Source organism: Alosa alosa, chromosome 13 (assembly GCF_017589495.1).
Source record: "Alosa alosa isolate M-15738 ecotype Scorff River chromosome 13, AALO_Geno_1.1, whole genome shotgun sequence".
NCBI classification, from domain to species: domain Eukaryota; kingdom Metazoa; phylum Chordata; class Actinopteri; order Clupeiformes; family Clupeidae; genus Alosa; species Alosa alosa.
The window spans coordinates 3,687,583-3,715,542 of record NC_063201.1 but is presented as its reverse complement, the minus strand read 5'-3'; the positions used below and the strand labels follow the sequence as shown (position 1 = coordinate 3,715,542).

At 39.8% G+C, this 27,960-nt stretch overlaps 4 protein-coding genes and 1 long non-coding RNA gene across 8 annotated transcripts; 4 read left to right on the top strand and 1 right to left on the bottom strand.

Annotated features, from left to right (window-relative positions):
- The first annotated feature begins 226 nt into the window (after positions 1–226).
- On the top strand, positions 227–2,419 carry LOC125305603. Its single transcript, XR_007195439.1, has 4 exons — positions 227–281; positions 606–657; positions 851–892; positions 1,140–2,419. It is a non-coding gene; the product is annotated as an uncharacterized LOC125305603 (long non-coding RNA).
- A 1,876-nt stretch (positions 2,420–4,295) lies between these two features.
- On the top strand, positions 4,296–9,390 carry LOC125305602 (GTPase IMAP family member 6-like). The gene is made up of 3 exons (XM_048260447.1): positions 4,296–4,329; positions 5,230–5,315; positions 5,845–9,390. The coding sequence occupies exons 2-3, from the start codon at positions 5,285–5,287 to the stop codon at positions 6,984–6,986; spliced, it is 1,173 nt and encodes a 390-aa protein (XP_048116404.1). The 5' UTR covers positions 4,296–4,329; positions 5,230–5,284; the 3' UTR covers positions 6,987–9,390.
- A 2,064-nt stretch (positions 9,391–11,454) lies between these two features.
- On the top strand, positions 11,455–22,820 carry nmt2 (N-myristoyltransferase 2). 4 transcript variants are annotated; one of them, XM_048261329.1, is made up of 13 exons: positions 11,455–11,703; positions 12,825–12,942; positions 13,462–13,606; positions 14,566–14,586; positions 16,303–16,421; positions 17,290–17,381; positions 18,076–18,192; positions 18,738–18,908; positions 19,261–19,369; positions 19,734–19,904; positions 20,267–20,434; positions 20,974–21,111; positions 21,640–22,820. In XM_048261329.1, exons 1-13 carry the CDS (start codon positions 11,591–11,593, stop codon positions 21,658–21,660), a joined length of 1,503 nt encoding a protein of 500 aa, XP_048117286.1. In that variant the 5' UTR covers positions 11,455–11,590; the 3' UTR covers positions 21,661–22,820. The 4 variants fall into 4 exon arrangements, with proteins under 4 accessions (XP_048117286.1, XP_048117285.1, XP_048117288.1 ...); XM_048261328.1 differs by having other exon boundaries at positions 13,459–13,606; XM_048261331.1 differs by lacking the exon at positions 14,566–14,586 and having other exon boundaries at positions 11,457–11,703.
- A 549-nt stretch (positions 22,821–23,369) lies between these two features.
- rpp38 (ribonuclease P/MRP 38 subunit) lies at positions 23,370–24,836 on the bottom strand. Its single transcript, XM_048261332.1, has 2 exons — positions 24,744–24,836; positions 23,370–24,384 (listed from the first exon to the last, which is right to left on the bottom strand). The coding sequence occupies exon 2, from the start codon at positions 24,365–24,367 to the stop codon at positions 23,552–23,554; it is 816 nt and encodes a 271-aa protein (XP_048117289.1). The 5' UTR covers positions 24,368–24,384; positions 24,744–24,836; the 3' UTR covers positions 23,370–23,551.
- A 119-nt stretch (positions 24,837–24,955) lies between these two features.
- acbd7 (acyl-CoA binding domain containing 7) lies at positions 24,956–27,263 on the top strand. Its single transcript, XM_048261333.1, has 5 exons — positions 24,956–25,052; positions 25,476–25,591; positions 26,498–26,615; positions 26,700–26,762; positions 26,967–27,263. Exons 2-5 carry the CDS (start codon positions 25,580–25,582, stop codon positions 27,038–27,040), a joined length of 267 nt encoding a protein of 88 aa, XP_048117290.1. The 5' UTR covers positions 24,956–25,052; positions 25,476–25,579; the 3' UTR covers positions 27,041–27,263.
- Positions 27,264–27,960: the final 697 nt, after the last annotated feature.

Genomic DNA, 27,960 nt, shown 5'->3' with positions numbered 1-27,960 from the left:
ACAACTAATGACTCTGTTGTGTTAGCATTTAACAATAGACAAGTTTATACCCATCCTTTTATTCCATTTCTGATAGATAGATAGATGCATAGGTGCATCATACCAATATATCCAGTTCTCACATTTCTCGTCTTACATCTTTACTTTGGTTCAGGAAAGATATGTTAATTAATGATCAACTACAAGCCATTTTATGATCCATACAAAAATCTTAACCAAGAACTTTGCTCTAGGTTCATACTCTCACTTTCTCACTCTGATCGACAGCAACCAGATTAAAGGTAAAGACATCTACGCATTTTCAATGAATCTTGGAACATGAATTTCAATAATGCACATGGTCAATATTAGCAGTTGGTATAGCATATTGAGTGATAGTAGTTAGTTAGTGCAAAGGGTGATACTGTTGGATAGTACATAAAAAAAACAATATAGGTCAATTGAACTGTTTTTCTGTTCATTTCTCATAAAATTGCGACAATATATTTTCATCACCTTATTAATTGAGTAGGCTACTCTTGTATAACATCATGTGATTTTAAAAAGTTCCTATTGCTATTGGGCTTTTCTGAAGTATGAATGACGTGCTTATTTCCTTGTGGCAGACCTTTATGTTAGAGCCCGTGATGCAAAAGAGAATCTAGCCACCTGCTAAAGGTGAGATTTTTAGTGTTACAAATCTACACATTTGTAAATATCTTTTCATTAAAAGTTTTCTGCTGCCATCCTGGCAAACTTTTAGTAAGCTATATCAGATTGTCTGTAATTTTAAAAATAATGTATTATCTTTTACATTTTAAAATGATTAACTATTTGAAAGATGCTCACATATTTCTTATGTTTTTAAAAGATCTGCTGGGAATTGTGATGGCAGCCAGTGCACCATTTCCCCGTAAGTGGATCTCCTCCTGTTCTTACATTGTAATGGATTAATCCATATCAGAAAACGTTCCCCAAATTATTCCCCAGTATTCCCCAAATCCTCTCTTTGTCCAGCTTTAACAACTTTCTGTTTCATGTTCAGATACCAGAAATCATTTAATTTCCAGGTTTGATTATTCAGTCTGGTGCAATGATTTCTGTGGATACCAGACTGGAACCTTGTTCAAAGTCTCTCTCTCTCTCTCTCTCTCTCTCAGCATATGCCCATTATCTCCCTGTGGTCAGACTTGTCCTGCTGGGGTCTGTAGATGAAGGGAAGAGGTCCGCTGGAAACACCATCCTGGGAAGAGAGGAGTTTAGCTCTCAGAAAACTGCTGAATGTGTGACAAAACATGGATGGGTGGGACCAAGACAGGTCGCTGTTATTAACACACCAGGCTGGGGCAGAGAGCAGCGTCTTTCTCAAACCCCTGTGAATGTTAGACAGCAGCTTTTGCAGAGTGTGTTTCCTCCAGGAGCCCATGCTCTCATCTTGGTCATACGTGCAGACAGGAAGTTCACAGAGTCCAACAGGGTAGCACTGCAAGATCATATGGAGCTTCTTGGGGAGAGGGTGTGGAATCACACCATTGTGCTGTTCACCTGTGGGGACTGGCTGGGTGACACCCCGATTGAGCAGTTCATTCATAGTGAAGGTATGCCTCTCCAGTGGGTTGTGGAGAAAAGTAGCTATAAGTATTACTGCATCAATAATAGCGACAGAGCAGATACCACCCAGGTCACAAGGCTGCTTGAGCTGATAGAGATAATGGTGGCAGGAAACCAAGGCCATTTTGAACTTGACAAAGAGACACATGACAGAGAGACAGAGAGAGTACAAGCTCAAGAACAAGCGATACGAGAGATGCAACAGAAGGCTGAGCAAATGAGGATGAAATGGGGCGCTCAACCACGACCCTAGAGAAAAGTGACTTAAAGAAATACTCTATACTATTTAGAGTTGTTAATTGCATTGGTTTTGCTATTTTGCATTAAAATGTAATTATTATATTTTTTTTATCGAGAGTGGTCTAGCAGAGCCCCCCTGCCTGAATCTGACTAGCTAAGAGTAAGACCCAAATCAAGAGGACACTCAATTTCATATGGAAGCCACACAAGTAGAAAGTATTAGAACTATCAGCTGTACAACAAACTCTTCAACAATCTGTAAATCTATAGTGTGCAGCATCTAGTGGAGAAATTACTGAATTGTAACCAACTGAATGCCACTCCATTTCCATGCCAAACAGGCGGGGGGTAGATGGCTGAAATGGCTCATGTTTTACATGTTCTGTGTGTATGATTTTTTGTTTTGTTTTGTTTTAGTATTTGTTTGATTTCTGAATTTGTTGAATGCCAAAACTTTGTAACCCAGCTTCAGTAGGCCTATACCTTACTGCTGTAATTTGTCACAGTGTGAAATGACGATATACAGTAAATAACAAATGTTATACTTTCAAATGTAACCAATAACATTAAAATAATACATTTACTTTTATTTCCCTGGTTTCCCTTTAATTGTGATCAACATGCAATTACACTAGTTCAACAAGATTTTATACCTCAATAAAGTGGTCAATAAAGTTTCTATTACGTTTAATTACACATTTATAAGATTATTGATATGTATCATGAATCAACATAGAGACTTTATAGCTTTCTAATACGTTATTTTAATGTTACTATTCTGTCACATATTCAGACAGTGTACAATAGCCTAAATTCTCTATTTTGATCCATACTATATACTAGTAACCTTAGATCAAGACCAACTAGTTTCTCATGGGATTTACTAATAAATTACCTGTTGAGTAAGAATAAGAAACTGCTCAAAAAGACCTATTAAATGTGTAATGATGCTTAATACAGATCTTGTTAAGCACATATACATACATCATACATACAGTACTCTGCTTGCAATAGTAAGTCCCTGCCCCCCCCATACACAGCACATTATTTCATCAGGAAGCTTCTCCAACACACATCCCCAACATACTTACAGCACACTGACACACACCAAGACCCCTGGCAGTTGGGTTAGCCCCTTGAGCCGTGGATCTGCCCAAGGTTTCTTCCTTGGTAAGGGCACATTAATGCACAAATAGGCTGACACCAGACATAATTTTACTGCATTTCTTACTTCCAGTAACTATATGCATATGACAATAAACTTCCTTGTATCCTTGTATCCTTGTATACACGTAGGGTGTAGGGTGAATCAGGTAAATTGGGACATCAGGTAAAATGTGACAAACAAAATTTTAAATACTAGCAGCCAATCACTAATCATGTTATTACATGGTAACCACAAATGCCCTTTATAAGAACCAATCATTTTGATGGGTTTGAGATAACAAGGATGGGCGGGGCTACAATAAAAAAAAAAAAACACTGGACCCAGTCACCTGACATGTTGATTTTGTTTTGATAGTAATAAGGGTACTGCACCTACATTGATGATATAACACAAAACTTGCATGATGTTATATTTTAAAAACTTATATTATAAAAAATCTTTTAACAATACTACTTTTTTATGGGATAGGATTTTTATTGACGATTTTTTATGCATCAGGTAAATTGGGACAAACGATCAGCTAAAATGGGACATTTGACATGTTTCTAAGCCACTGTGAGCCATAAAATCATGAGGAACTGTACTACCTTGTGCAACACTATAAAATATCTTATAGATCATATTTTGTCAGCTAAAGATTTTTGAAGATGATGCGATGATTGTCACAATAGTCCAAAAAGAACCATGTTTATGTAGCCGTTAGCATGTATGTCCCTCTCTCAATGTCCTTTTTAACCATCACTGACTGATTTTGTCTTGACAACCTGAAAACCTGACCTGCTGTCTCATTTTACTTGAACATGTTATCAGAGTGAGGAAGTGTTAATGGTGAACAGGTGTTCCCTGAAAGTGTCACCAAATATACAGTACATTAAACGTTTTTTGTACACCAGCATATGGTCTTTAGAGCCATGCATTGTACTGTATCATGATATCATGTAAGGCTATCATTATCAATATCAATAGGATATGCCACTACACACCATGGACAATACGATATGGCACAGCCATAATGGAAAGAGGTCATGATTACGTTTCGGACAGACAAAAGCACATGTTATGCAGTGAATGATAGAACATTCAAGCTCATCTTGAATCTGTGTAACATGGAATTGTGCAACAACATGGACTTTACATTTCTAAAATGGTCTACGACTGCCATTAAAATAATCCATAAAGCATTCACCATATCCCAAATTCACAAACATGAACCACAGAGTTAATATTTAACAGATATGTGACACGTGATCAGTTGTCACACAAGTGTCCGTGGTGCATTTGCTCGCACTTTCAATTCCTGAAATGGAGTAGCAGCAGCAGCAATAATAAAGGTAAGTTAATAGTTAATAGGTTCCTTTTGCAACATTTTATTCGTGTACTGTTCAGTTCAGTAACTCAACGCTCCTAAAACTTAGTCCTTTAATATGAGCTGGTTGTGCATTTCCCTTATTCGTATGTGGAGTACCGCTGTGAGTCACTTTATTCAACTAATATCACTCATTCCATAATGTTCTCAATCAGATTGAAGGCCTATGCAGTACCTTCATTGTGCTTTCGTCCCTTCTGTCAACTGTTCCAATTCACGGTTGATCATAGCACAGCAAGACCCACAACAGGCTCTTATCTGAGCCTCAAGACTTTGCCCAGGGCTTGTGGTCCTTATGAGTCACATGTTGCCTCTATAAAGGTTAAGCACTGGTGGAATCTGAATTCACAACTATACATGTTACAACTATTGCTTGAATCACTTTTCTTGTTTATGGTAAATTTACATCAAGATACTATGTTCTCGCGGGAGCACAATTTGAATTTGCTCAGCGAGTCACTCTGGCAATGAGTAATGATGCTCATTACTAATGTCCCTTGTATCGTGAGGCACCAATCACATTGACGTGTGATATAGGTGGGCCCGAGGAAAGCTAAACAGATGGCGACAGCGCTGCAACATCGGAAAGTCCGGAATCAGTCAATAAACATTGGTCGTAGTGCTATCCAATTGCGTGCAGTGAGATTTTCAAATACATGCTTGGTGCCGCCCCTCGAGTTGGGCCATGACATTTAGTTTTACCTTAATCTTTCCAGTCTGGATTTCAAGGCTAGTGGTAGACCCTAGAAGCAACATCTCATTTGGCCATATTGCAGTGTTCATAATCATTTCACATCGAGAGGTCTACAAGGTTTTATTGTGCATTTTTATTTAATGGGAAGATAACTTATTGTGCTTTTTCCAGTTGGACATACAGGTTAACATTCAACCCATTGCTCCTACTTTAAACGTCAGAATTGATGGCTACCTGTTCAAAACGTCGATCTGGTGGTAAGTGGAAATATGTTTACAACATAACATTTTTGTTTTGTTTTGTTGTTTGATTAACTGATTGCCAAGTGAACTGGGGAAACTAAATATATCTCAGCATCACACTCAGAACTACTGTACATGGACAGCACATGTCCTATATCAACATCAGCATCACATTTAGAACTACTGTGCATGGACAGCACATGTCCTATATCAACATCACACTCAGAACTACTGAGCATGGATAGCACATGTCCTATATCAACATCACACTCAGAACTACTGAGCATGGACAGCACATGTCCTATATCAACATCAGCATCACATTTAGAACTATTGTGCATGGACAGCACATGTCCTATATCAACATCACACTCAGAACTACTGTGCATGGACAGCACATGTCCTATATCAACATCACACTCAAAACTACTGTGCATGGACAGCACATGTCCTATATCAAGTTTTCATGCTGTATATCATTTTTCAGTTAATCCAAAATAGTTCATCTTTCTTCCCCTCTCAAAAACTCCCTCTGTTTTTACAGAAGACACTCAAACTCTTCCAGAGGTTAGGATTGTGATGCTGGGCTTTCGAGATGCAGGGAAGAGTTCAGCAGGAAACACCATTCTGCAGGGAGACATGTTTGACCATCGCAAAACTGTTGAGAGTGTGAAAAGACGGGGAAAAATTGCTGGAAAACACGTCACTGTTATTAACACTCCAGGCTGGGGAAGGGAGCAGCTGCTTAAAGACAGCCCTGAGCTCATTAAAGAAAACATTATACTGAGCATGGCTCTGTGTCCCCCTGGTCCACACACTGTTCTCATAGTCATCCGCGTCGATGTAAAACTTACAGAAACAAACAGAAGGGCCATGCAAGAACACGTTGAGCTCCTTGGTGAACGTGTATGGAGTCACAGTATGGTGCTGTTCACCTGTGGTGACTGGCTTGGAGACACTTGCATTGAGAAATACATTGAGAGTGAAGGGAAGGTCATGGAATGGCTCGTGGAGAAATGTGGAAACAGGTACCATGTTCTCAATAATGTTAACAAGGAGGACACATCTCAGGTTTTAGAACTTCTGGAAAAGGTTGAGGAGATGGTGAGAAGGAACAATGGGCAACAGTATGAAATAGACCGAAGGCGACTGGTAGAAATAGAACAGAGAAAGAGATCTTATGAAGAAAAAGCAAAAAAAAGAATGATGAAAGTTGAGCAATATAAGGATAAGCTGAATTGCCCAAAAGATGTTGGAATATTTCACAAGCCGAAGGAAGGTGCTATCGCAGATGTGACAGGAGCTCCTAGTCTAGATCTTGCTACGGAAGTGCCAGTTCCACAGCTTGGAGCAGACACTGAAATCTCCGCACTGGCTGTCACTGAAGGAACCGCAGCTAGAACTCCAACCTCTGATAATCCTGAGACAGAACATACCAGAACCTCTGAATCTGTTTCCACTGACAGAAAAGATGCTGTTGGACCTTCACTCACTTCCACTGACGAAGAAAATGTTGCTACATCACCCACACCCACTTCTAAAACCAGAGGAGCAGTCATCAGAACTTGTGTTGCTTCCAATGATGACAGGGATAGCACCGGATGTTCTGAAGTTCCCCTGGTCCCTACCAGGCAGTCTCGCAACCGAAGGCTCCCAGCAAGATATCAGAATTATCATATGTCTTGACATGAATAATGTGTCATAATGATGGCCAATGGTTTGCTTTGCCAAAGCATTTTTGTAACCAGACAGAGCTCTTCATTTAATAGTTTTTTTTTTTTACTTATCCTTTGTTTAACCAGGGTAACCACATTGAGAATGGTTTATTGAGTGTTTTTTTATGTAGATATGTGTATGGACGTTGTCAGCATGAGCAGGGAAAAAAGATGCAGTTACAGCTGCATTCAACGGAATCAGACCTGGCTACATGAACTCGTTAGAGCCTGTGAATAAACATACAAGGATACAAGGAGGTGTATTTATCACATACATAGAAATACTAGCGTAAAGCTTGTAGTGAAATTTCGCTTTGGTGTTCAGCTTTTTTTGTGCGAGTGTAAAGAAAGAAATATTTAATAAATAGCAAGAGATAAAGAGTATAACATGCAGTGTGTGTACAGTCCATGGCCAAGTGAGTAAAAAGTGTAAGTGCAGTTTATTTAGTCTTGTGTGTTCAGGATACGGATGGCTTGAGAAAAGAAGCTCCTCCTCAGTCTCTCTGTAACATTGAGCTGTTGAGGTAATTGGAGGCCTTGGATCAGGGGGAGAAATCTCTTCACTGGCCATAGCTATAAGCAATTTTCATATGTACATTTTCCTTTTTTTATTTTTATATACTGTGTCCAAATGTCTTTTGTCTTTTACTTATAGTTTTTTAATTATTATTATTTTATGTTTATTTTATGTAAACATTGTGTTGGGATCTCATTGTCAATGTGTCAGTGTGTTAATCTAGTACAAATGCACATATCTTACCACCATAAATCTAAATGGATACAGGTACACAGGTCCTCATTTCTTGACAGGGTGTTCTGCAGAAAAGGCATAGGCTATAACTTCCCCCTTGTGCTGTTTTCTTTTCCGATTCTTTCACACCATGACGTTGACGGTTTATCATAGCACATAGGCTTCTAGGCTATATCAATAATCCTGACTCTGACCCTGACCCTTATAGTAGGCTAGTGGTGTCTCATTTCCAAGGGGAATATTTTCACCCTTATACCCAGGGAGCAAAAGGGGTTTTACAGACATGGAATGTTGTAAAGGGTTGTGACCCATAAATTATGTCTATAGGACCTTCAAAGATGGACCACAACCTGGTCAACTCACTACTGGAAACCTACAGTACAGGGAGGATTAAACAATGCAACCCCTGCTGCTTTTAGCCCTTCAGAAGGGGAGTTACGGAACATTGTAACGGAATATTCTATTCCGCAACAATGTAAGATTGTAAAATTCCATGTTGAATTCAATGAACCCAGATCCTTGTAGATGGCTCTGAATGAACCCATGAAAATTCAAAAAATGCGCTTAAAATATTATAATTCTAAAACGTTCTATGGTAATCAGCCACATTTATTTTCCACCTCATGGAATTGGAAACCTTGGTCCTCAAAAAACAGACAATGAAAATATGTTTTATCAGATGAACACATATAACCTATTTGAACTAGTTTCACTTACCACATAGCAATTATGGCCCATTACACATCATAAGCATTTCATTCAAAGTGACCGTAGCCTATCCGATGTCCAGTTTCACTAGCCTAACTGATAAAAGAGGTCACGGTTGAGATCTGTTAGCCTAATTGGTGTTTTATGGTTCTGGTATAGGTTTTGTTTTCATATTTATTTCATTTAATACAATGTCTATTAATTGCACAAGTCATTGTCTGTTTTACAAAGTCACAAGTTTACACAAGTCATTTTCTGTTTAAGAGTTAAAAAAGAGACAGCTCTTCCATTTTGTCATGGAAGTGGGAGATTCAACGGATTAGTCAATTCTCTCTTTCATACAGTAACATAAATTGGAAAATATAGGTGCATGAAGCCTAAATTAGAACATGCCAGTGTGCAGGAGTGCACCAGAATGTATCATCACGTATTCTAAAACACACATAAATACACTACATCAATTAGGCAACAGTATTTCCAACCACAGCCTATCTACAGAGTTTTGATAGGCCTACATAGGAGGATTTGTTCGTCCGCTTTGACAGTTTGATCTTTGTAGCCCAAACTGCCACCTTGTTTCATATGCATTGAAATACTATATTATAGTAAACTTGTGTTTCTTGCAAACAGCACTCACTGATGTACTTATTCTTACTGTACTCTTTTAAATTGTCCTTTAAAACTTGCTTTAGAACTTAAACTTTTTATCATGTTGTTAGTCGCTTTGGTTAAAAATGCTAGCCTAGAAATCTAGACGCACCCTATAGCGGCATTACATTTGCTGCCAGGGCTATAAAAATGCGTCAGCCAAATGTAATGTAATGTAATGATTCTACTGCTCCCTTACTTAGAGATTTATGTATATTTAGTGTTTTGTTTTTCTTATCTTCTACTGTCTCTATTGTGGAGTTTGGTTATATGTTTATACTTATATTTACCATCTCTGCTGTAAGTGCATGTTGTGTGTAATGTCTGTATGCTACTGAGACCTTGAATTTCCCCGTGGGGATCAATAAAGTATCTATCTATCTACTGTATCTATCTATCTATCTATCTACTGTATCTATCTATCTACTGTATATCTATCTATCTATCTATCTATCTATCTACTGTATCTATCTATCTATCTATCTACTGTATCTATCTATCTACTGTATCTATCTATCTACTGTATCTATCTATCTATCTATCTACTGTATCTATCTATCTATCTGTATCTATCTATCTATCTATCTATCTACTGTATCTATCTATCTATCTATCTATCTATCTATCTATCTATCTATCTGTATCTATCTATCTATCTACTGTATCTATCTATCTACTGTATCTATCTATCTATCTATCTACTGTATCTATCTATCTACTGTATCTATCTATCTATCTATCTATCTACTGTATCTATCTATCTACTGTATCTATCTATCTACTGTATCTATCTATCTATCTATCTATCTACTGTCTATCTATCTATCTACTGTATCTATCTATCTATCTATCTATCTATCTATCTATCTATCTATCTACTGTATCTATCTATCTACTGTATCTATCTATCTATCTATCTATCTACTGTATCTATCTATCTACTGTATCTATCTATCTACTGTATCTATCTATCTATCTATCTACTGTATCTATCTATCTACTGTATCTATCTATCTACTGTATCTATCTATCTAGATCCGTTGGTATTCATCTCCAACTGTTTTGTTGTTGTGCCCCTTCCCTGTTAACTTCTGCAAACAGTCCCAGATTTGGTTATTATTTCCCTTTGCTTCATCCAAGATGTATACAAAAAGGTCTGATTTAACTGTTCTGATATCCTTTGTTACCCTGTTTCTTAAAGAGGTGAAAGTATGTCTATGAGTCAATGACAACTAAAGTCCTAAGGGCATTATCCCTTTCCTTCATTAGTCTCCTAATGTCACTATAATCCAGGAAAGGGCATATTTGTTGTTAGGCTTTAGTTTAGTTTTGTTCAGAAATTGTTTTGTTGTATTTTTGGATTATTGTGGACATAAGTCATGTGGGTCTGCATCTGCATTTGTACCAGATATTAGATCACTCCAGTTGATGCTCTTAATAGCATTATCAAATTCATCTACTTTTCATCACTTTTGGGTATTCTAAACTGGCAAGACTTTATGTTAGGGCGTAGAGTCGTTTTTTCTGAGCTTTTTTCTGGCTATAAGGGTTAGGTTGTGGTCAGACAGACCTGTAACCAAGTTGAAGGATTTAGTCACCCTCTCAGGTTTATTACTAAATACCAGGTCTATTTGGGTTTTTGAAGAGTTGGTTATTCAACTGCGTTTCTGATCATCAAAAGAGGGCCCAAAAACACACACACATGCAGGCAAGCAGGCGCACACACACACACATACACACACAGACACACTCTTAAATTTCCCCTTGGGGATCAATAAAGTATCTATCTATCTCTATCTACATACACACACAGACACACTCTTGAATTTCCCCTTGGGGATCAATAAAGTATCTATCTATCTATCAGATAAATACACATACACACACACACACACACACACACACGCACACACACACACAAGCACACATACACAATAACAAACACACTATGCACACACTCATTTACATTGCTTACACAAGCGTAGGGGATGGACTGGAGTAGGAGATGAAGACAAATTGACAAGCATGATTTATTTTTGCGGAGAGAATGTACAGGACTACATCTATTTCATATTAATTTTTATACATCTATTTATTTTATATTCATTTTGTGTTTTTCAGTTTTCACACATGTACTCTGATTAGTAATACAGACACGAAATGTTTTTGTACATGCAACAATTATTTTACATAGCTGCAAATATTTATGAACATCTTTTCACAAGCTCAAAATAATGGTCCTAAATTGACTCGATGTCTATTCCAAACGCTCTAGAATCTTTGGTTAGCACTTGGCAGAAGCAGAGTGGCGTCAAGGCAAGTCGTCAAGGTGATACCATTTGCTACTCACTCAATTGAACAGTAGAGGACGCAGTTGTGCACTCTTTGTGATTTGCACTGGTCTCCTGTATCACTTGCTAGCTGGGCACCCGGCTAGTCAACATTTTTTTCTCCCAATACTTTCATCCATGATGGCGGAGGATAGCGAATCTGCAGCCAGCCAGCAGAGCTTGGAATTAGATGACCAGGACACATGCGGGATTGACGGAGACAATGAGGAGGAAAATGAACATATGCAAGGGTAAGTTTAGTAAGAACATCCTGCAGAGAACATCACGAGCAGCTTGTGGAGCTTCTGACAGGCAGCCACACGGGGATGCGACCAGGCGGTGCATGCGGGCAGTGTAACAACAATCATGGCTAGCTAGCTAAGTCGGCTATGCAATCCTTTCAGTGTACTAGCTAACCAGTCTCTAATTAGCTAACGTTACTATGCTTGCTTCCTTGGTTTATGTAAAGTACATAAAGGCATCAATACTGTCTAGACTGCAAGCTGGTTGGTTAGCGACGCATCCCTAAAACGCGAGGCAGCGTTAGCTAGCCTAACTGACCACATCTGAATGAAAGGATGAAATTGTGTTAGTTAGCTAGCTGGCATAGCTAACTGCTTAGGTCCATTGCATGCTCTGCAATAATTCTTAGTGCTTGTCACGATGGTGCATTTGTAGTAGCGGCGCAGTAGTAAAATGAGCATTTTGTTTTGAATCATTGATGTAGACAAAGGTTATTTATGACCATCGTTAAATTACGGTAATCAGTGCAATCTGCCGGTGACTTAGCAAACAAAGCATCATAGAGCTAACATCAACCAACGTTAGTTTCAATGAGGCTAACGGAAATGACAGTCTCCGTTAAAGCATTGCTTGTCGTCAGGCAGACCAGTGCTGTTCTGTGGTTTTGCATCCCTAAAGCTTGCCACACAACCATGGGTTTAACAATACGCCACACACACGTGTCTAAAGTATCATATTTTACTGCTGTTTGACCTGTCACGGTATGAATTATTAACATTATGCGTGTCGTGTTGCCGTGCAGGTTTAGCAGATTGCTACCTTATCAGATTAATGTTATATCCCCACATTATCAGGGGATTGATTACTTTGCCATCGGAAACTTGTTTAACGTTAAATGTTTGGTCAGATCTGCACACACTCAAATTTTAAATATATTTAAAATGTGTTGCTCAACCTTTGGTTCATAATTTATTGTTTGAAGAACATGAGTTGAATGTGATAATTTTAAAGACAAGTGCTAGTCTCTCAAATGGCTGTGCTCTCTTAGTCTTCTGGTCTCCGATTGATTGTGTGTGTGTGTGTGTGTGTGTGTGTGTGTGTGTGTGTGTGTCTTCCACGCTCCTGTCAGGAGCCCTGGGGGCGACCTGGGAGCCAAAAAGAAGAAGAAGAAACAGAAGAGAAAGAAAGAGAAACCCAGCTCAGGAGGAGCTAAGTCAGATTCTGCGTCCGACTCACAAGAGATCAAGGTGAAAAAGACAGTCACATTGGTTTTACTGTTGTTTTGATAGGATTCTGAAATCGTGTGTTGACAGTACAGGACATCTAGATTGTACTTTTTCCTCTGTTGAAGCCTAGAGAAAAAACATGAGGGCAATTCCACAGAAAATTGACTTTTTGTCACATCCATAACGCCAGTGAAATGCCTTGGCATTTGTATGATGTGAATGATAATTCATTTTTTGTGCATTTTTCTCATTTACATTCTAAAAAAATAGCAAATGCTCCAATTTCATGTAATCATTCACATCATACCATACCATCACATTTTATTGGCGTTATGGATGTTACAAAAAATGTAATTTTCCATGGAATTGCCCATTTACAGAATAGATAAACACTCCCTCCCTAGTGCCTTGTTACCATAGTTGCAAAGCACACAAAGGCACAAGAAGTGATACAAGATCAAATATTCATCATCAACATCAAAGCTTCTGAAAATGTTAGAGGGTAATGAGCCTAACTACCTCTCATCCTCTCCTCAGCAGAACCCAGCCATCCCCATGCAGAAGCTGCAGGATATCCAGAGGGCCATGGAGCTGTTGAGCACCTGCCAAGGCCCAGCCAAGAACATTGACGAGGCCAGCAAGCACAAGTACCAGTTCTGGGACACACAACCTGTTCCTAAACTCAGTGAGTGGCCCTCTGCCCCCTAGTCATTAGTTCTGAACCCCACGCTCCCAAAAAAAACCCACTGCCTAGTATCTAGCATGCAAGGGCTTAAATGTATTAAGATTACTGCTTTGTAGGTAAGAGTGGGCACTTTGGCCATTGCTTTCTATGCTGTGAGAAACTCAATCTGCTGATGTGTAGAAGCCGTTTCCAAAACTTAGTTCTGATGCCTAAAGTTGCATTGCATTGAGTTACAGGCTTTTCTTAGTGCTTTACCTCATTTGTGCAAGAAAAGGGTAGAAAAGGCTTCAGACAGGCGGTGGAAGATCTTGGGTGAGTTTTATGGTGGAAACGTAGCTGTGGAGTTAACTTTATAGGTCTTAATCCACAACCCATTAAGGGTAGGTCTCTAATCCCACATTTTGTGTGCTCTTTTTCCTTGCTATGCCTCTTGGCCCCTTAGATAGGGGCTCCAGGCCTCTTGCCTACTACCCTCAGGGGTGCACCTAGACCTCCGGCAAAGCATTCTCTATGGACCCCTATAGCGGATGATGTCACTTTAAAAACTCATAACTGTAAAATCGCCTATACAGTTAGGCTCATAAGTTTTTGAACCCATGCTACAGTTGACTAAAAAGAGGAATATAAAATAATCTTTTGGAAATTGATCTTGGAGCTATTCATATTCATTACTGTTTTGAATTAGTGTATTAACCACAAAGCAATGTTCAAAGTAAAATAAATCTTAGTTGCCGCAATGATACTGTCATCGCTGTCATCATAGGTAGGCGGTCTATTACCTAATGTAGTGAACCCAACTTCACCATGCTAGATTTTCAGTAGGTTATGGTTAGTTTCATAGATCTGATCTGATCTCTTATTGGCTACAGGTTCTGTATAAAATTTCATTGTCACTTTTTTTTCCCATTTCTTCCCTCTGTCCTGCTTTCTGGCCACCTGCTTTGTGTTGAACTTCGAAGACAAAAAGAGAATTAAGCAAGGTAGACACCTGAATGTCATCTGATAGTGCCGTAGTTTCAATATTTGATCTATTACTATTTGCTTATGAAGCCTATTTGCCATTTGGGAATAGTTACTTAGCTCTGAATATGAAATATTAGCCTATGTGTGTTCACGGATGTCTTCTTAAAAATTACTAGGCTAAATCATGACACCATTTAAAGAATTGTAGTTGTGCAATCAATTGTTTCCTCTTCTTTCTTGGAAGTGAGGATGAGACTGCTTTGTCATTAAACTGACTTTTGCTATAGCCTATTATGAGAAGATGCTTTGAAGACGACCTTGATGTTCTTGGTTTATGGATTGATAAGTACGTCGGTTACTACAATTTGTTCTTTCCTCCACCACATAAGCAGTAACAGGACATTTTTCCCCTAAAGAAATTCAGCATATCCTAAGTGTCTACAAAACGACACTCACTCGATCAGTGTCAGTCAGGGACAAACAAATCAGGGTGGGCCCAGGGGAGGCCGCACCCTCTGCACCCACGGTAGGTCCACTTACCTCTAGCCTGCTTTCCACTATAAAGACCCTACATATTTCAACATACAACATACATGACGCCTTAACCCCTTGAACCCTAACAGTACAACCCTAATTTTGAGTTGTCTGTGGTCAAAGGATGTAGGCGCAGCGTTGAGCGCATTTTGGCCTTTAAGCTGATTTGAGAGGAGCAGTGTGACGAGAAAGGCCACACCTTGCTGCAACCCTTTGTCACGTCCATTTTGTCCTGTCTCAGCCATTTCAGTCTAGTTGTAACTGCATGTTCAGTGATATTTAAAAAAAACTGGATATATTTGTCCTCTTGAGTACCACCTTAACTGGGTCCTTGACCAGCTGTGTTGTTTGGCAATGTTTATCAGCCATGTTGTTTGGGCACTTGTGCATCCTATCAGAACTGTAGGAACCAGTCATGTGATTGCTCAGCAACATTGCTCCAAATGCTACCCCCATGTGTCAACATAACCTTTGCAGCACTTTCTAAAATGGATAGTTCCGGTCCTTAATTATGATTGGCTGAATCACGTTCGATGCCTTTGTACAAATCATCACAACACCACACCTTGACCGCATTTCGTTCTATGTTGCTGCGCTACCACAACTTGATACAGAAGTTAAAGTTGCTGCGTTTCGTTCTATGTTGCTGCGCTACCACAACTTGATACAGAAGTTAAAGTTGCTGCGTTTCGTTCTATGTTGCTGCGCTACCACAACTTGATACAGAAGTTAAAGTTGCTGCGTTTCGTTCTATGTTGCTGCGCTACCACAACTTGATACAGAAGTTAGAGTTGCTGCGTTTCGACATTGCTTGGCAACCATTCTGATAGAGATGAATAAATTGTTACATTTCTCATTGGTGTGCCTTTATTTTATGAAATCTTGCCAGATAAATGTTGTAACTGTTTTAGTTAGCACCTAACTAGGGGTGCACCAATAGAACAGCCAACATTGGCCTTGCTGACTGATATTGGCTATCAGCAAATTTATGACATTTACTGATGGCAGTGGATAATATTGGCAATATTTGTTTCCACTCTACTAAATGGTATATTAATTAACAATTAAACTAAACTGACAAAGAAAAAAAATATCTGTATCGGTCAAAATGTTACACATCAGTATAGGACCAGAATTTCAGAATCGGTACATCCCTACACCTAACTGAATAGCGTCTGTGCTTTGTGGCGTGTTCGCAGATGAGGTGGTGACGACCCACGGGCCCATCGAGCCAGACAAGGAGAACATCCGGCAGGAGCCGTACTCCCTCCCGCAAGGCTTCATGTGGGATACACTGGACCTCAGCAATAGTGAAGTGGTGAGAGAGTGGGAGGGCAAGGGGGTTGATTCCCTCACAGGATCAAGAGTATATATACTTATATACTAGTTGAATCAGCCTGAAGCTCTATTCACATATATGGCTCATCATCTCAAACGTTGAGATTATTTTACTTTGTTGAGTGATATTTCACGTCACCAGTGGTTATTTCACCATGGTTACATTAACGTTACACGGTCTTTTGTTGCCAGTCGCTTGCAGTCTGTAGGGCTTGAAATAGCAGCTTGTTTTTCCCCCCAGTGTAATGCTGCAAGATTTTGTGCAGCAGCCTTTGACATTTCTACAAGACATGAATCACACTTAGGGAGGGCTTTAGGGTTTGAGAAGTCAGCACATTTTAAATCCGAAATACCAAATGTAGATAAAGGCTTGAATATCAGCTAGACTTTTAGTTATGGAATACAGTTGAGTAACACTATACTTCGTTTGATAGTTTGTCGAGACTTAACTGAATCATCTGTAAAAATTCAACTTCATTATGTAGGATTGTTGTTGAACAATCACCTTACCCGAAACAACCACAACCATAAATTGTAGTCAACAGATAGTTTGTTGATAATCTGCACATCTGTAGATAGTTTGTGGGTGGGTTATCCAAATAATGTGTGACGCACAGCTGATTCTGTATAGCCCATGAGTTTACCTCCTTGATCCTATAGCTTTCTGTGGAATTAAGTCTATGGTTATTGGCTATGCACCTCCAAGATGCAATCCATTCGAAGGGTTAGCAAACCAAAGTGAATTTGAAGAGATGACACCAGACTAACTAGTCACATACAGTTTTGCAAGGAATGCCTCTTGAGAAGGATGATTATCTTAGTAACCCCCTCTTTGTCTCTCTCCTCAGCTGAAGGAGTTATATACCTTGCTGAATGAGAACTATGTGGAGGACGATGATAACATGTTCCGATTTGACTACTCCCCTAACTTTTTGAAATGGTAAGAACGCCTTCATGGTAAATTAATCCACCCTCCGAAATATGATTGATGGGAGGACTCATAGATCTATGGGGAGGACTGACTGATGTCTGTATTAGCCTATCCATGCAACTAGTGTTGAGCAGTACTTTAAATATATCCAAAATGTCCTCTTTCCTTTTTGTTGTGTGCATGTCAATGTTGTCAGCCTTCCCTCAGTCCCTTAATCTCTACCTTCCACTCTACTCTCGCTATTGTTTCTGACACACCTTGGAAAATTGTAGATACCCGTCTTAATGCAAGTCATTATTCCTCACCACAGTCTGCCCCAATTAGTGAAGCTATTAATAGACCATCAGGTTTATATTTGGTAACATACCTGATGCGCTTAAAATGTGCATGTCTGTGTTTCCTTATATGGCTTTGTCTCTTGTTTGAAGCCTTTTGTTTGGCCTCACTGGATTGTCTAGCCCAGCAGTGAGAGGAGAGGAGAAGTGATTGGACGAGATTTGACCGCTGCCAAAACCAGTTTTCTCTGCGTTTGTCACTTTGTCTTTCCTGCGTCCTTCTCACTTACTGCTTGCTCTCTTGCCTTGATTCAGTTGATTGTTGTACTTGACTCGTTCCTGTGTTTTTGGTCCAGTTATATTCACCCTTCCCCGTCTGTCAACTCGATTATTCTCTCTCTCTCTCTCTCTCTCTCTCTCTCTCTCAGGGCATTGAGGCCCCCTGGTTGGCTCTCTCAGTGGCACTGCGGGGTGAGGGTCTCCTCCAATAAAAAGCTGGTTGGTTTCATCAGTGCCATCCCTGCTGATATCCATATCTACGACACGTGAGTGTACACATCCATACACATAAGACCACTCACATTAAATTATTATTTCAAGGACCCAGCGCAAAATGAACCTGGCGCCATCTTGGGAAAACAGTCATGTGACAATTCAGCTCACGTTGCACGACATTGGACTGGAGCAACGCGAGCTGAACTGTCTCGTGACTGTTTTCCCAAGATGGCGCCCGCTTGTATACGTGAACGGTACTGTTTCTAAACTATCTTTAGTTCTCAATGCTTCGGTTTACATGTAGGGCCCCTCATTATACTACAGTGGAAGTGTTGTGCTATTTTGAGCTTTTTTAGTGGTATAGAAATAGCGATTTCTTTTTACTTTGCATGTGCCCCGAAGACTAGCGTTAAACGCTAATTAGCGTTTTGTGGTAAAACTGGTCACGTTCGATTAGCATGAAAACATATCCCAGAGAACGGACAAACTCGGTACACATGTGTTATTAACCCTTAGGTTCATTTTGCGCCGGAATTGTCCTTTAAATTGAAATTCCTCTCTCTCTATCTCTTACGCCTTGTGTCTTTTGTCTCAGGTTAAAGAGGATGGTGGAGATCAATTTTTTGTGTGTGCATAAAAAGTTGCGCTCGAAGCGAGTAGCTCCAGTGCTGATCCGTGAGATCACACGACGGGTGAACCTGGAGGGAATATTCCAGGCCGTGTACACGGCTGGTGTTGTTTTGCCCAAACCCGTTTCCACCTGCAGGTGAAGTTTCCCTCCCACTAACCATTTCATACCAAACACATTCTTTTGCACATACCTGCAAACTCTTAGAAAGACATGCTCATTGGTATTCCGTCTGTAGACTAAGCATGAAACTTAGACGGGACTTGTTTAGGGCTAAGCCATGGGTTATTTTATTTAAGGATAAATGGAACCATTGAGAAAATAGAACACAGTTAGATGAGAATGTGTGACTATGTTACCATTCTCACTGTTAAGTGAGTAGTTGAGTCGGTTGAGGTGATTTGCTTGACTCAACGTGCCCACTCAGAAAATTACTATTTATAGAAATGACATTTGTATAATTTTACAACAATGTGTGTGTGTGTTGTAGATACTGGCATCGTTCTCTGAACCCCAGGAAGCTGGTGGAGGTGAAGTTCTCTCACCTTAGCAGAAACATGACGTTACAGAGAACCATGAAGCTCTACAGACTACCAGATGTGAGTACACACACAAAACTGAACACAGTGGATCACCCACACCAATGAGACACACACACACAGTACTGGGCTGCCTGTCATTACACCCACAACTTCAACGACATCCCATTCAGAATCCATAGGTATTACAAAGGAGTTGGCCTCTTCTTTGCAGCTATCACAGCTTCTACTCATCTAGGAAGGATTTCCACAAGATATTTCAGAATATTCATTCAGAAGAGTGTTTGCGCGGTCAGGCACTGATGTCAGACAAGAAGGCCTGACTCACAATCTCTCTTCTAGTTTATCCCAAAGGGTCTCACGCTCCCCATCATCTTCTCACTGCCTTCTCTCTCTCTCTTTCTCTCTCTCTCTCTCTCTCCAGAGCACGCGCACGCCTGGTCTGAGGCGCATGGTGGAGGCAGACGTGACTCAGGTGACCGCCCTTCTGCAGAAGCACCTGAGCCAGTTCCACCTGAGGCCAGTCATGCAGGAGGAGGAGGTGACCCACTGGTTCTTACCGCAGGAGAATATTATCGACACATTCGTGGTGGAGGTAAACCTACAGATACAGACAGCAGAATCTCAGGGTGGGGGGTGTAAAATCTGACATTCCAATCCCACATTCTTACTTCATGTTCTTTAGAAAGTGTAAATGAGAATGGAGACATTTGGCCTGTATGTATAGTATTTTCTATAATCAGACCGCGGCCTTTCCATAATGCTTTTTTGAGTAAAGGCTTCCTGACCAGACTTGACCCACTTCAAAAAAGTAGCCACCACCAGACTTGACCTATACCTGAAGTGTAGAGTTCTTTTACTGTCATATCAAAACCGTGTGTAGTCAAAAACAATCTCTCACGCATGCAATGTATGTGTGCATGTCTAGATGATTCCTTTTCGCTGTTTTTCGCCCAGAGTCCTGATGGAGTTTTGACAGACTTCACCAGTTTCTACACCCTCCCCTCGACAGTGATGCACCACCCCCAGCACAAGAGTCTCAAGGCAGCCTACTCTTTCTACAACGTCCACACACAGACTCCCCTCATCGACCTGATGAACGATGCCCTCATATTGGCCAAACTGGTAAGCCACGCTGGCAATGTAGACACAACAGTGATGAATAAACATGTTGAGCACACTTTTATCTTAAAGGGGAACTATGCAGGTTTTTTAGCTTCATTTACCTTAACTGAACAGCGAAGTCATTGGAATGGCTATTTGACTATAGTGCAGATATCAGGCCTACCCTTGCATTATCAGTATCATTAGTTTATACATTGTGCAGTAGGTCTAAGCCTCTATGCTTATGGGTAACCTCACTTATGAGCTCCATTACTTTTGACATCAGATCCTGCTTATGCTTGCTCCCCATCAGCAGCTGGATAAAGTTCAGTGATGGAATTTAAAGAGAAAATCGATTTATTTATTTTTTTGCCCAGCCCTACAATAGGGTCTTGAAGAGGTTGCATCTGTGTGTAATATTTTCTTGACGTGCAACAAGAGTACACATCCTGCTGTTGCGGTAATGCCATAATATTAAGAGACCACACTGATATAGTAACATAATCAATAATGTTAAGCGCTCCAGGAACTCATTTGTATTTCCTGTTCCTGTTGAGTAGAAAGGCTTTGATGTGTTCAATGCTCTGGATCTGATGGAGAACAAGACTTTTCTGGAGAAGCTCAAGTTTGGCATTGGAGACGGCAACCTGCAGTATTATCTCTTCAACTGGAAGTGCCCCCCAATGGAGCCAGAGAAGGTGGGGTGCTTATGCATTGTGACCATTGAATTTAGTCTACTGGTAATGGTCAGTTCCTTTACTATATGTCTAGCATCAGACCACAAAGTGCATAATTGGCAAGAACTTGGTGAAATGGCATTGATGGGAAGTAGATTGCTTAGTCTGTTTATGCTGATGAAGTCCTTATTATACATTAACAGAGAACCTTCCTGGAATTCAGCAATTAAACAGAACATGTGAACCCAAAGTGCCATTAAAATTATTGATTAGCATTAACAGTGTCGTTTGCATTGAGCATCATGTCCGCCCACTGTAACATTCAAGTGTATTTTTCTTGCTCAATAGTGTTTCAAACCTACACCGTCAACTTCAAGGCAGCGCTGCGACTTCAAGGCACCTAACCCTTGCCTAATCCTAGTGCCTTCAATGCAGCGCTGCCTGGAAGACGACGATGGGGGCTTTAAACACCAAACACCATTTTTCTTCAGAAGTCTGTTGCTGTTTGGTGGTTATGAAAACTTACATCTGCCGTCTTGGTCTCATCAGGTCGGACTGGTTCTACAGTAAGACGACACCCTGAGGGCCCGTACCGCGTCTCCATCTGACCTTGAGCCTGAGGGTAGTCCTCAGGAGGAAAACTTAAATCAAAACAAAAAAGATGACAAGAAACTCAGACCTGTCAAAGCCGAACGATAAGACTTTAAGCTGCTCTTGCGATCATCACCTGAGGATGCTCCTTCTCCTCCTCTTTATCCTGAATGTGAATGGCACCATCCATGAAAAAGTGGCTCATACGAAAACAAGATATCTCTCCATCCTGACTATACACAGTACCAACTTTTAACTCCTATCAACTGTGCACAAACACACACACACCTTCCATTCAACGTGTTTTCATGCTTACTATCAAATAATACAGTGGTCTACCTGCATACACAAATCATAGGAGGGAGTTGTGTATGACATTGTTGAGAAATGTTTTATTTTGTTTGTATGTTTGTTTCATTATTTTGTACAGTTAAGGTGCATCTGTATTTGACAAAAGCGAACATTTAAAACTCTGTACATTTACTGGCAGATATTTATTATCCGTTGTGTTCTGTGTGACGGGAGGGGAAAGGTTACAATCCCAAAGTTAGTTTTTGTGATGTTTTCTTTTCTCCAAGCAGAGCCTCTGTTGGTGCAGCTTAACTGTGAGTTTGCATTGGGAAGAGGAACTTCTGGGGGGTGGAAGGGTAACATAGGTATTTTCAAGGAAGAATGTATTTTGCATTTTTGAAGCACAACCTAAACATAAATGAACAGAATGATCTGTGGTGCATTGTTTTTTTATTTTGTTTTTTTAATGTAATTTTGCTGTGCAAGTTTGGAGTGTTTGAGTTGTGAGGAGACAATATTCTAGACCTGTTTAAATTATGGCTGCATAATTTAGCAGGGGAAGCTTGCAGGTAGATTATCCTCACCACAAACAATATTCCTGACAATGCTGATAGTATTTTCTGTTTAAGTTATAGTATGTTTTAATTAAGTTCCTGACAGTATTTGTCTTTTTTATTTTAAAATAAAAGCAAGAACAAGGAAAAAAAGAGATGTTTATAAAGGTACCCACTTGTTCTGATACCATCAATATGGTGAAGAGAATTCAGCACGTGGTACAGCCATTCTCTATCACAGAAACAGTGATTGTTTTAAAAAAGCCAACACATTGTGAATTCTTACCTTTCATTTGAAAAAAAAAAAAAATCATAAATGGCCTGGGTGACCAAAAAAAGCATGGTTTATGACCGATTTAGTCAATGAAAAATTACAACTTTTGCATTGCCAAAGGGTCTCTCAACATGACTTGCTTTAAAAGTAGTTTCTGGTGATTTTGTTCTCCTTTTTTTCAGTGAAATTGAGCAGTGTTAAACGTATACAATCCAACCAGATGACCTATGAAATTGTCTGTGCGGTACTGTTGTTGTAATATCTTGCAATATAAGCACCTTGCGGACGTCTTACTGCTCTGGGATGCTCTTCTGAAGCCTGGTTGTATGCGCATGCACGTGAGCCATGTTTGTACGTGTTGTGGTACGAATGCCCGGAAATTGGAGCCGCTTTGACAACACCCAAAGTACTTGCCTTATTTTAGAGGTTTTTTCTTTTTTTAAATATAAAATGTGTAGTTTTGAAATGCTCAGCTTTCTCTTTCTGAAAACAATATTTTTAATGAGCTCCATCGCAAATTGTTTAAGAAATTGATAAATTACCAGCACCATGAGTACATGACGATCATCCAACTATGGGAATTATTTTAATTATAGTACACAGTGGATTATACCAGCATGGATTTGACTGAATAAATTCATCCAAATGAGACTAATTACATGGTTTGTGACTTCTTCAGTTGTCTTCAGTTAGGCTGTAGAAGCATATGTTTGTTACCAAAACAACAGTTATAGTCCTCTGTTGAAGTTCATCACTTCAATTTATTTTTCTTTGGTTTGCGAATTTTTGAGGGATTTGGAACAATCCTCTTTACTTTCAGAGGTTGTAAACAAGAGGATGAGGGGGTTGTGGTGCCAGGAGTCTCTTCAAGTTTGCGTTTCTGTCCTCTCGCCTGTTCCCTCTCCTCCGATTTCTCCTCTTGATGACCCTCCTCGGAGCCCACTGCCTGTCCTGCAAGTGAGGGTACCCAAGCAACGTCTAGTGATGGCACTTTCGGCACTATGGCTGCTACGGTGTCGGTGAACGCTGGTGTTTCACGCTTGAACCCAAGAGCCAGGAGGCATTTGAGCCCCATGATGCCTGCCAGGTTCTCGCTCAGTCTTGGCACCTGGCAGGCTGGCACCAAACGGGTTTTACTCAATGGGATTAGGTGCTGTGTCATGTGTCTGGGTTTGACCGAGTTGCACACAAGCACGAGAGACAGCTCGTTCCTCTCCAGGCCCTTGGTGACCTCATTTATGCCAATAGCTAGTTGCTTCCTTGCGGCAATGTCTGTCCAGCCTTGCTCTGAGGTTTGAACAGGCTGAACATCAATTTTTTGCTGTGATGGTTCCTTGGCTTCCTCCAGTTTCTTTGGCTTCTTTCTCTTCCCCCACATTCGAAAGGCCTTCACCTCTCTCTTTTGGAGACCAATCTCTGAGATTCTATCTTTCAAGGTATTGAGGATGAAATGCATCTGGTCACTGTTCAGAGGAGTCCAGTGATAATCAAATGGGTTATTGAGGGAGGTCTTCACAGGAATTGGTTTCTTTTTTGATTTCTTGCCTGATTTTATTTGTGTTGCCATTCTTGTACAACTTTTTGCTGAAAAAAAACAAAGAAATTACGTGAGACAGTTTCTAACAATTCAACGCTAGCCTCGGTGGTTCGTTATGTTTACATACTGTGGCTGAGACAGGTGGCCTGGGATATAAATGCTAATCAATATTAATTGTTACTAGTAAAACGAGTTAATAATCAAATCAACTTGGTCTAAAAGTGCATTAGTCAGCCATGTCCACGGTTAACATAGCTAATCCATCTAAACTCCTAGTAAATGTTACTTGTCATCATGTCATATGTTTTTTTTTTGTTGTTGTTCAGATCATTAATATAGAGCCCATTAAAACCGTTTAATCACTAAAAGCAGACTCGCTAGATGTGCACTTAGATAAGTCACTTACCAGATCAACATGTAGTTAGTGTGTGCAGAGCCCGTCTCTCTGGTGTGTGTTAGGGCGCCGCCATGTTGTTTTACATTCACACTTTATTCCTTCCCCCTGGAACAACTGGCAGTGGACAAGGGTTCCTACCAGTGTTCAGCAGACTGTCTAACGGTCCTGACAGAAATACAGTTACTTCTCTATGATAACTGTTATAGTCTTGGAGTGGACAACAACCATTTGATTGCTCTTTAATTTTCAAGTCTAATGGTAGAAAAGTGTGAAATATATTAAGCACAACTACAAAACGGCAGCTAACTACGGCGAAGGGTGACGTTAAAGCCAACGTTAACGTTATCTTACTGTAAATGTAGCCTACTGTTAAACGTTAACGTTAGTTAACTATCGCTAGCATGATAGATAGATAGATATCACGCCGTGTTTTGCATTGACAGTAAAACTGTAAATTACAAGTATACAGTCACGACAAGGTACAGTCTACTGTCCTATTACACACGTAAGATGTATGGTGTAGCCGCAGACGGGTTCTGCTGTAGCCCAGAAAGTGTTTGCAGTGAGCGAGCTACTTTTGTACCAGTTGACGGTTTACACTCCAGTCCTGCGTGCAAAGCTGAATAGTAATTAGACATTCTCTGACCCTAGCCTCATTACAGAACAGATTGAATGGCTGCAAGTTGCAACTGCCCATTGGACTTCTGCCAACCAATCAGCTTTCACTTTCCACCCCTGCAGTGCTCGGAGGCCTGGTTTAGTATTATCGTGAGCCTTTATTCATCTGCAGAGGTATCCTGTGGAGTGGTCGTGAGAAGAGCCAACCGAACGAAAAACGGAGGAAAATGTCTTTGCAGGTAACGCTATAACTCCTTTACGCTGACCAACTGCATTGGATGATGTCTTGGTCAAAGCTATCTGTGTCAGAACTCTGTGGCCTATTTATGTACTGTAGTAATATTTCAGTTAGCCTACGTACAGGCCTATGTCAGTGGGTAGGGAGAATATAAATAATTGAAAGCTGAACCAGCAGTACATATGCCTACAAATTTTGAACAAGGGAGCATCACTTGCAGCGTTTTGTCGGCAAAAATGAAAGAAATTGGCTGTAAGTTTTCGTTAAATAATTTCAGATATTCCTTTCTTCCCTTTTTTATTTTTTTTTTGTTAGAAACAGTTGCTTAACAAAGACTTTGGCCGTCACGGGCATTGCACGCGCATTTCTTAGTTACACCGGCCAAAGTTGTTGAGCAACTGATCGGACTGAATTATAAATTGCCCAGATTATGTGTGAGTGTGAGAGCATAGCGTATTCACACAACTCTTAAGCACATTGTGGGGAAATATAATAGTACATGTACAGTTGCATCACACAATAGGCCTACAGAATGACTGGGAAGATTAGAAATTAATCTCCTCCACAACATGCCATAAACTCAGATATTTGCTCTCCAGATTGTCTGCTAAAACAAACACATAGGCATAGCATATAATTTAGTAAAACTAATGATCATAATTATAACAATACAAATAATACTAGTGGATCACTGTGAAGTAGATTTCTGCATTCAACTTGGCACCATCACACCAACATCTGTAAAGATATGCCTGTTTTTCATAGAATGTCACGTATGTAGGCTACTTTATAAGGTAGGCCTACCCATATTTTATCATTAGGACTGTGTTATAGTGTCATGTGTAATATTTATCAGGACATATGATGCTTCAGTTCATAAATGGTGAATAACTTGTTTTTCCTGCAGGCAGAATTTGAGCAGCACGCGGAGGATGTGAAGAAGGTGAAGAGCAGGCCCACTGATCAGGAGCTCTTGGACATGTATGGCTATTACAAGCAAGCCACCGTTGGGGACGTAAACATCGGTAACTAGTGTCCCAGTCCTTAAATGATAGACCTTTCACACACAGCATACTAAGATCTCCCTAAGCATCCCATTCTCTCCTCAGACAGACCTGGGATGTTGGATATGAAGGGGAAGGCCAAATGGGATGCATGGAATTCCAGGAAAGGTAATACTAGTTCAGATTCAGTATTTTAATATAAAATGAGTACAGCACCTTAATTCTTGTTTTTTGTTTTGTTTTGTTTTTTTGTCAGTTTCAAAGTTCATGTTATGGACTATCTGTCATTAGAATGCTTTGGCAGTGAAGAATTGTTGCTGTGCAATTAACCACACTTATCAGCACTCAAGCTATGCTTCATTACTATTTCAGGTATGTCTAAAGAGGATGCCATGACCGCCTACATCGCCTTGGCCAAGGAGATCATTGCCAAATATGGCATGTGATGACAGAAACCTGAGTGAAATTTAGAATTGAGAAAAGCAATAGAAAATACATGCATTTATTAACTATTCAAGTTTTTATTTGTAGTGTTGCATTAACCCTAACTTCATTTGTCATTTTACTTTTAATTCTTGCACATAATTACTTCTGATCATTTAAGTCATGCACATTTTGTTTATGTAACTGGTTGACTGATTTATTTAATAAATTCTATTCATTTAGAAACTTTCTGTGTTGTGCATGATGATTTGAGTTAGAAAAGCAATCATTATGTTATCCAGTCTGATAAAATTGTTTATTGAAAAATGAAACCATACTGAATATATTTCTTGGTTTATTGTTTCATTTGAAACTTGCAAGCAAACATAGTCCACTACGTGACATGTTTTTGGGGTAGTTCAGTAAACAAATGTAAAAGAACCAATTTAATCTGTCATACTTTGTAGCAATAGACCCTGTTATGCATCACTGTATGTAGTGCACAGCACAATAGCTTGGCCTTGCTGTGGTGGTCACAGATTCACAAACACAAGCACCCTTTGTCCTCATTAGGCAAGACTAACAGGGAATATGCAAGATGAACTCAGCTGGGGAAGCTACATTGGTGGAACGGTGGTACAGAATTGTAATCAACAGTCTTGCATTGAGTATTTCACTGCTGCATTGAGGTTATTTACGGGTGTCAAAGGCATAGCTCATCCCTCCTTAATGTCCCAGTTATTATTATGGGCATGACTCATGGTATTTGGCAGACACTTTTGTTCAAAGCATCTTACAGTGTATGAACACTGCATAAGTTAAAAAAAATAGTTTCAAAAAAAGTTGAAAGGCCTACATTAAGCATAATAGTAATAATGATAACAACAATATCACAATGAAAATAATGAGTTCTCATGAACAAAGACCATTAACATACACACCA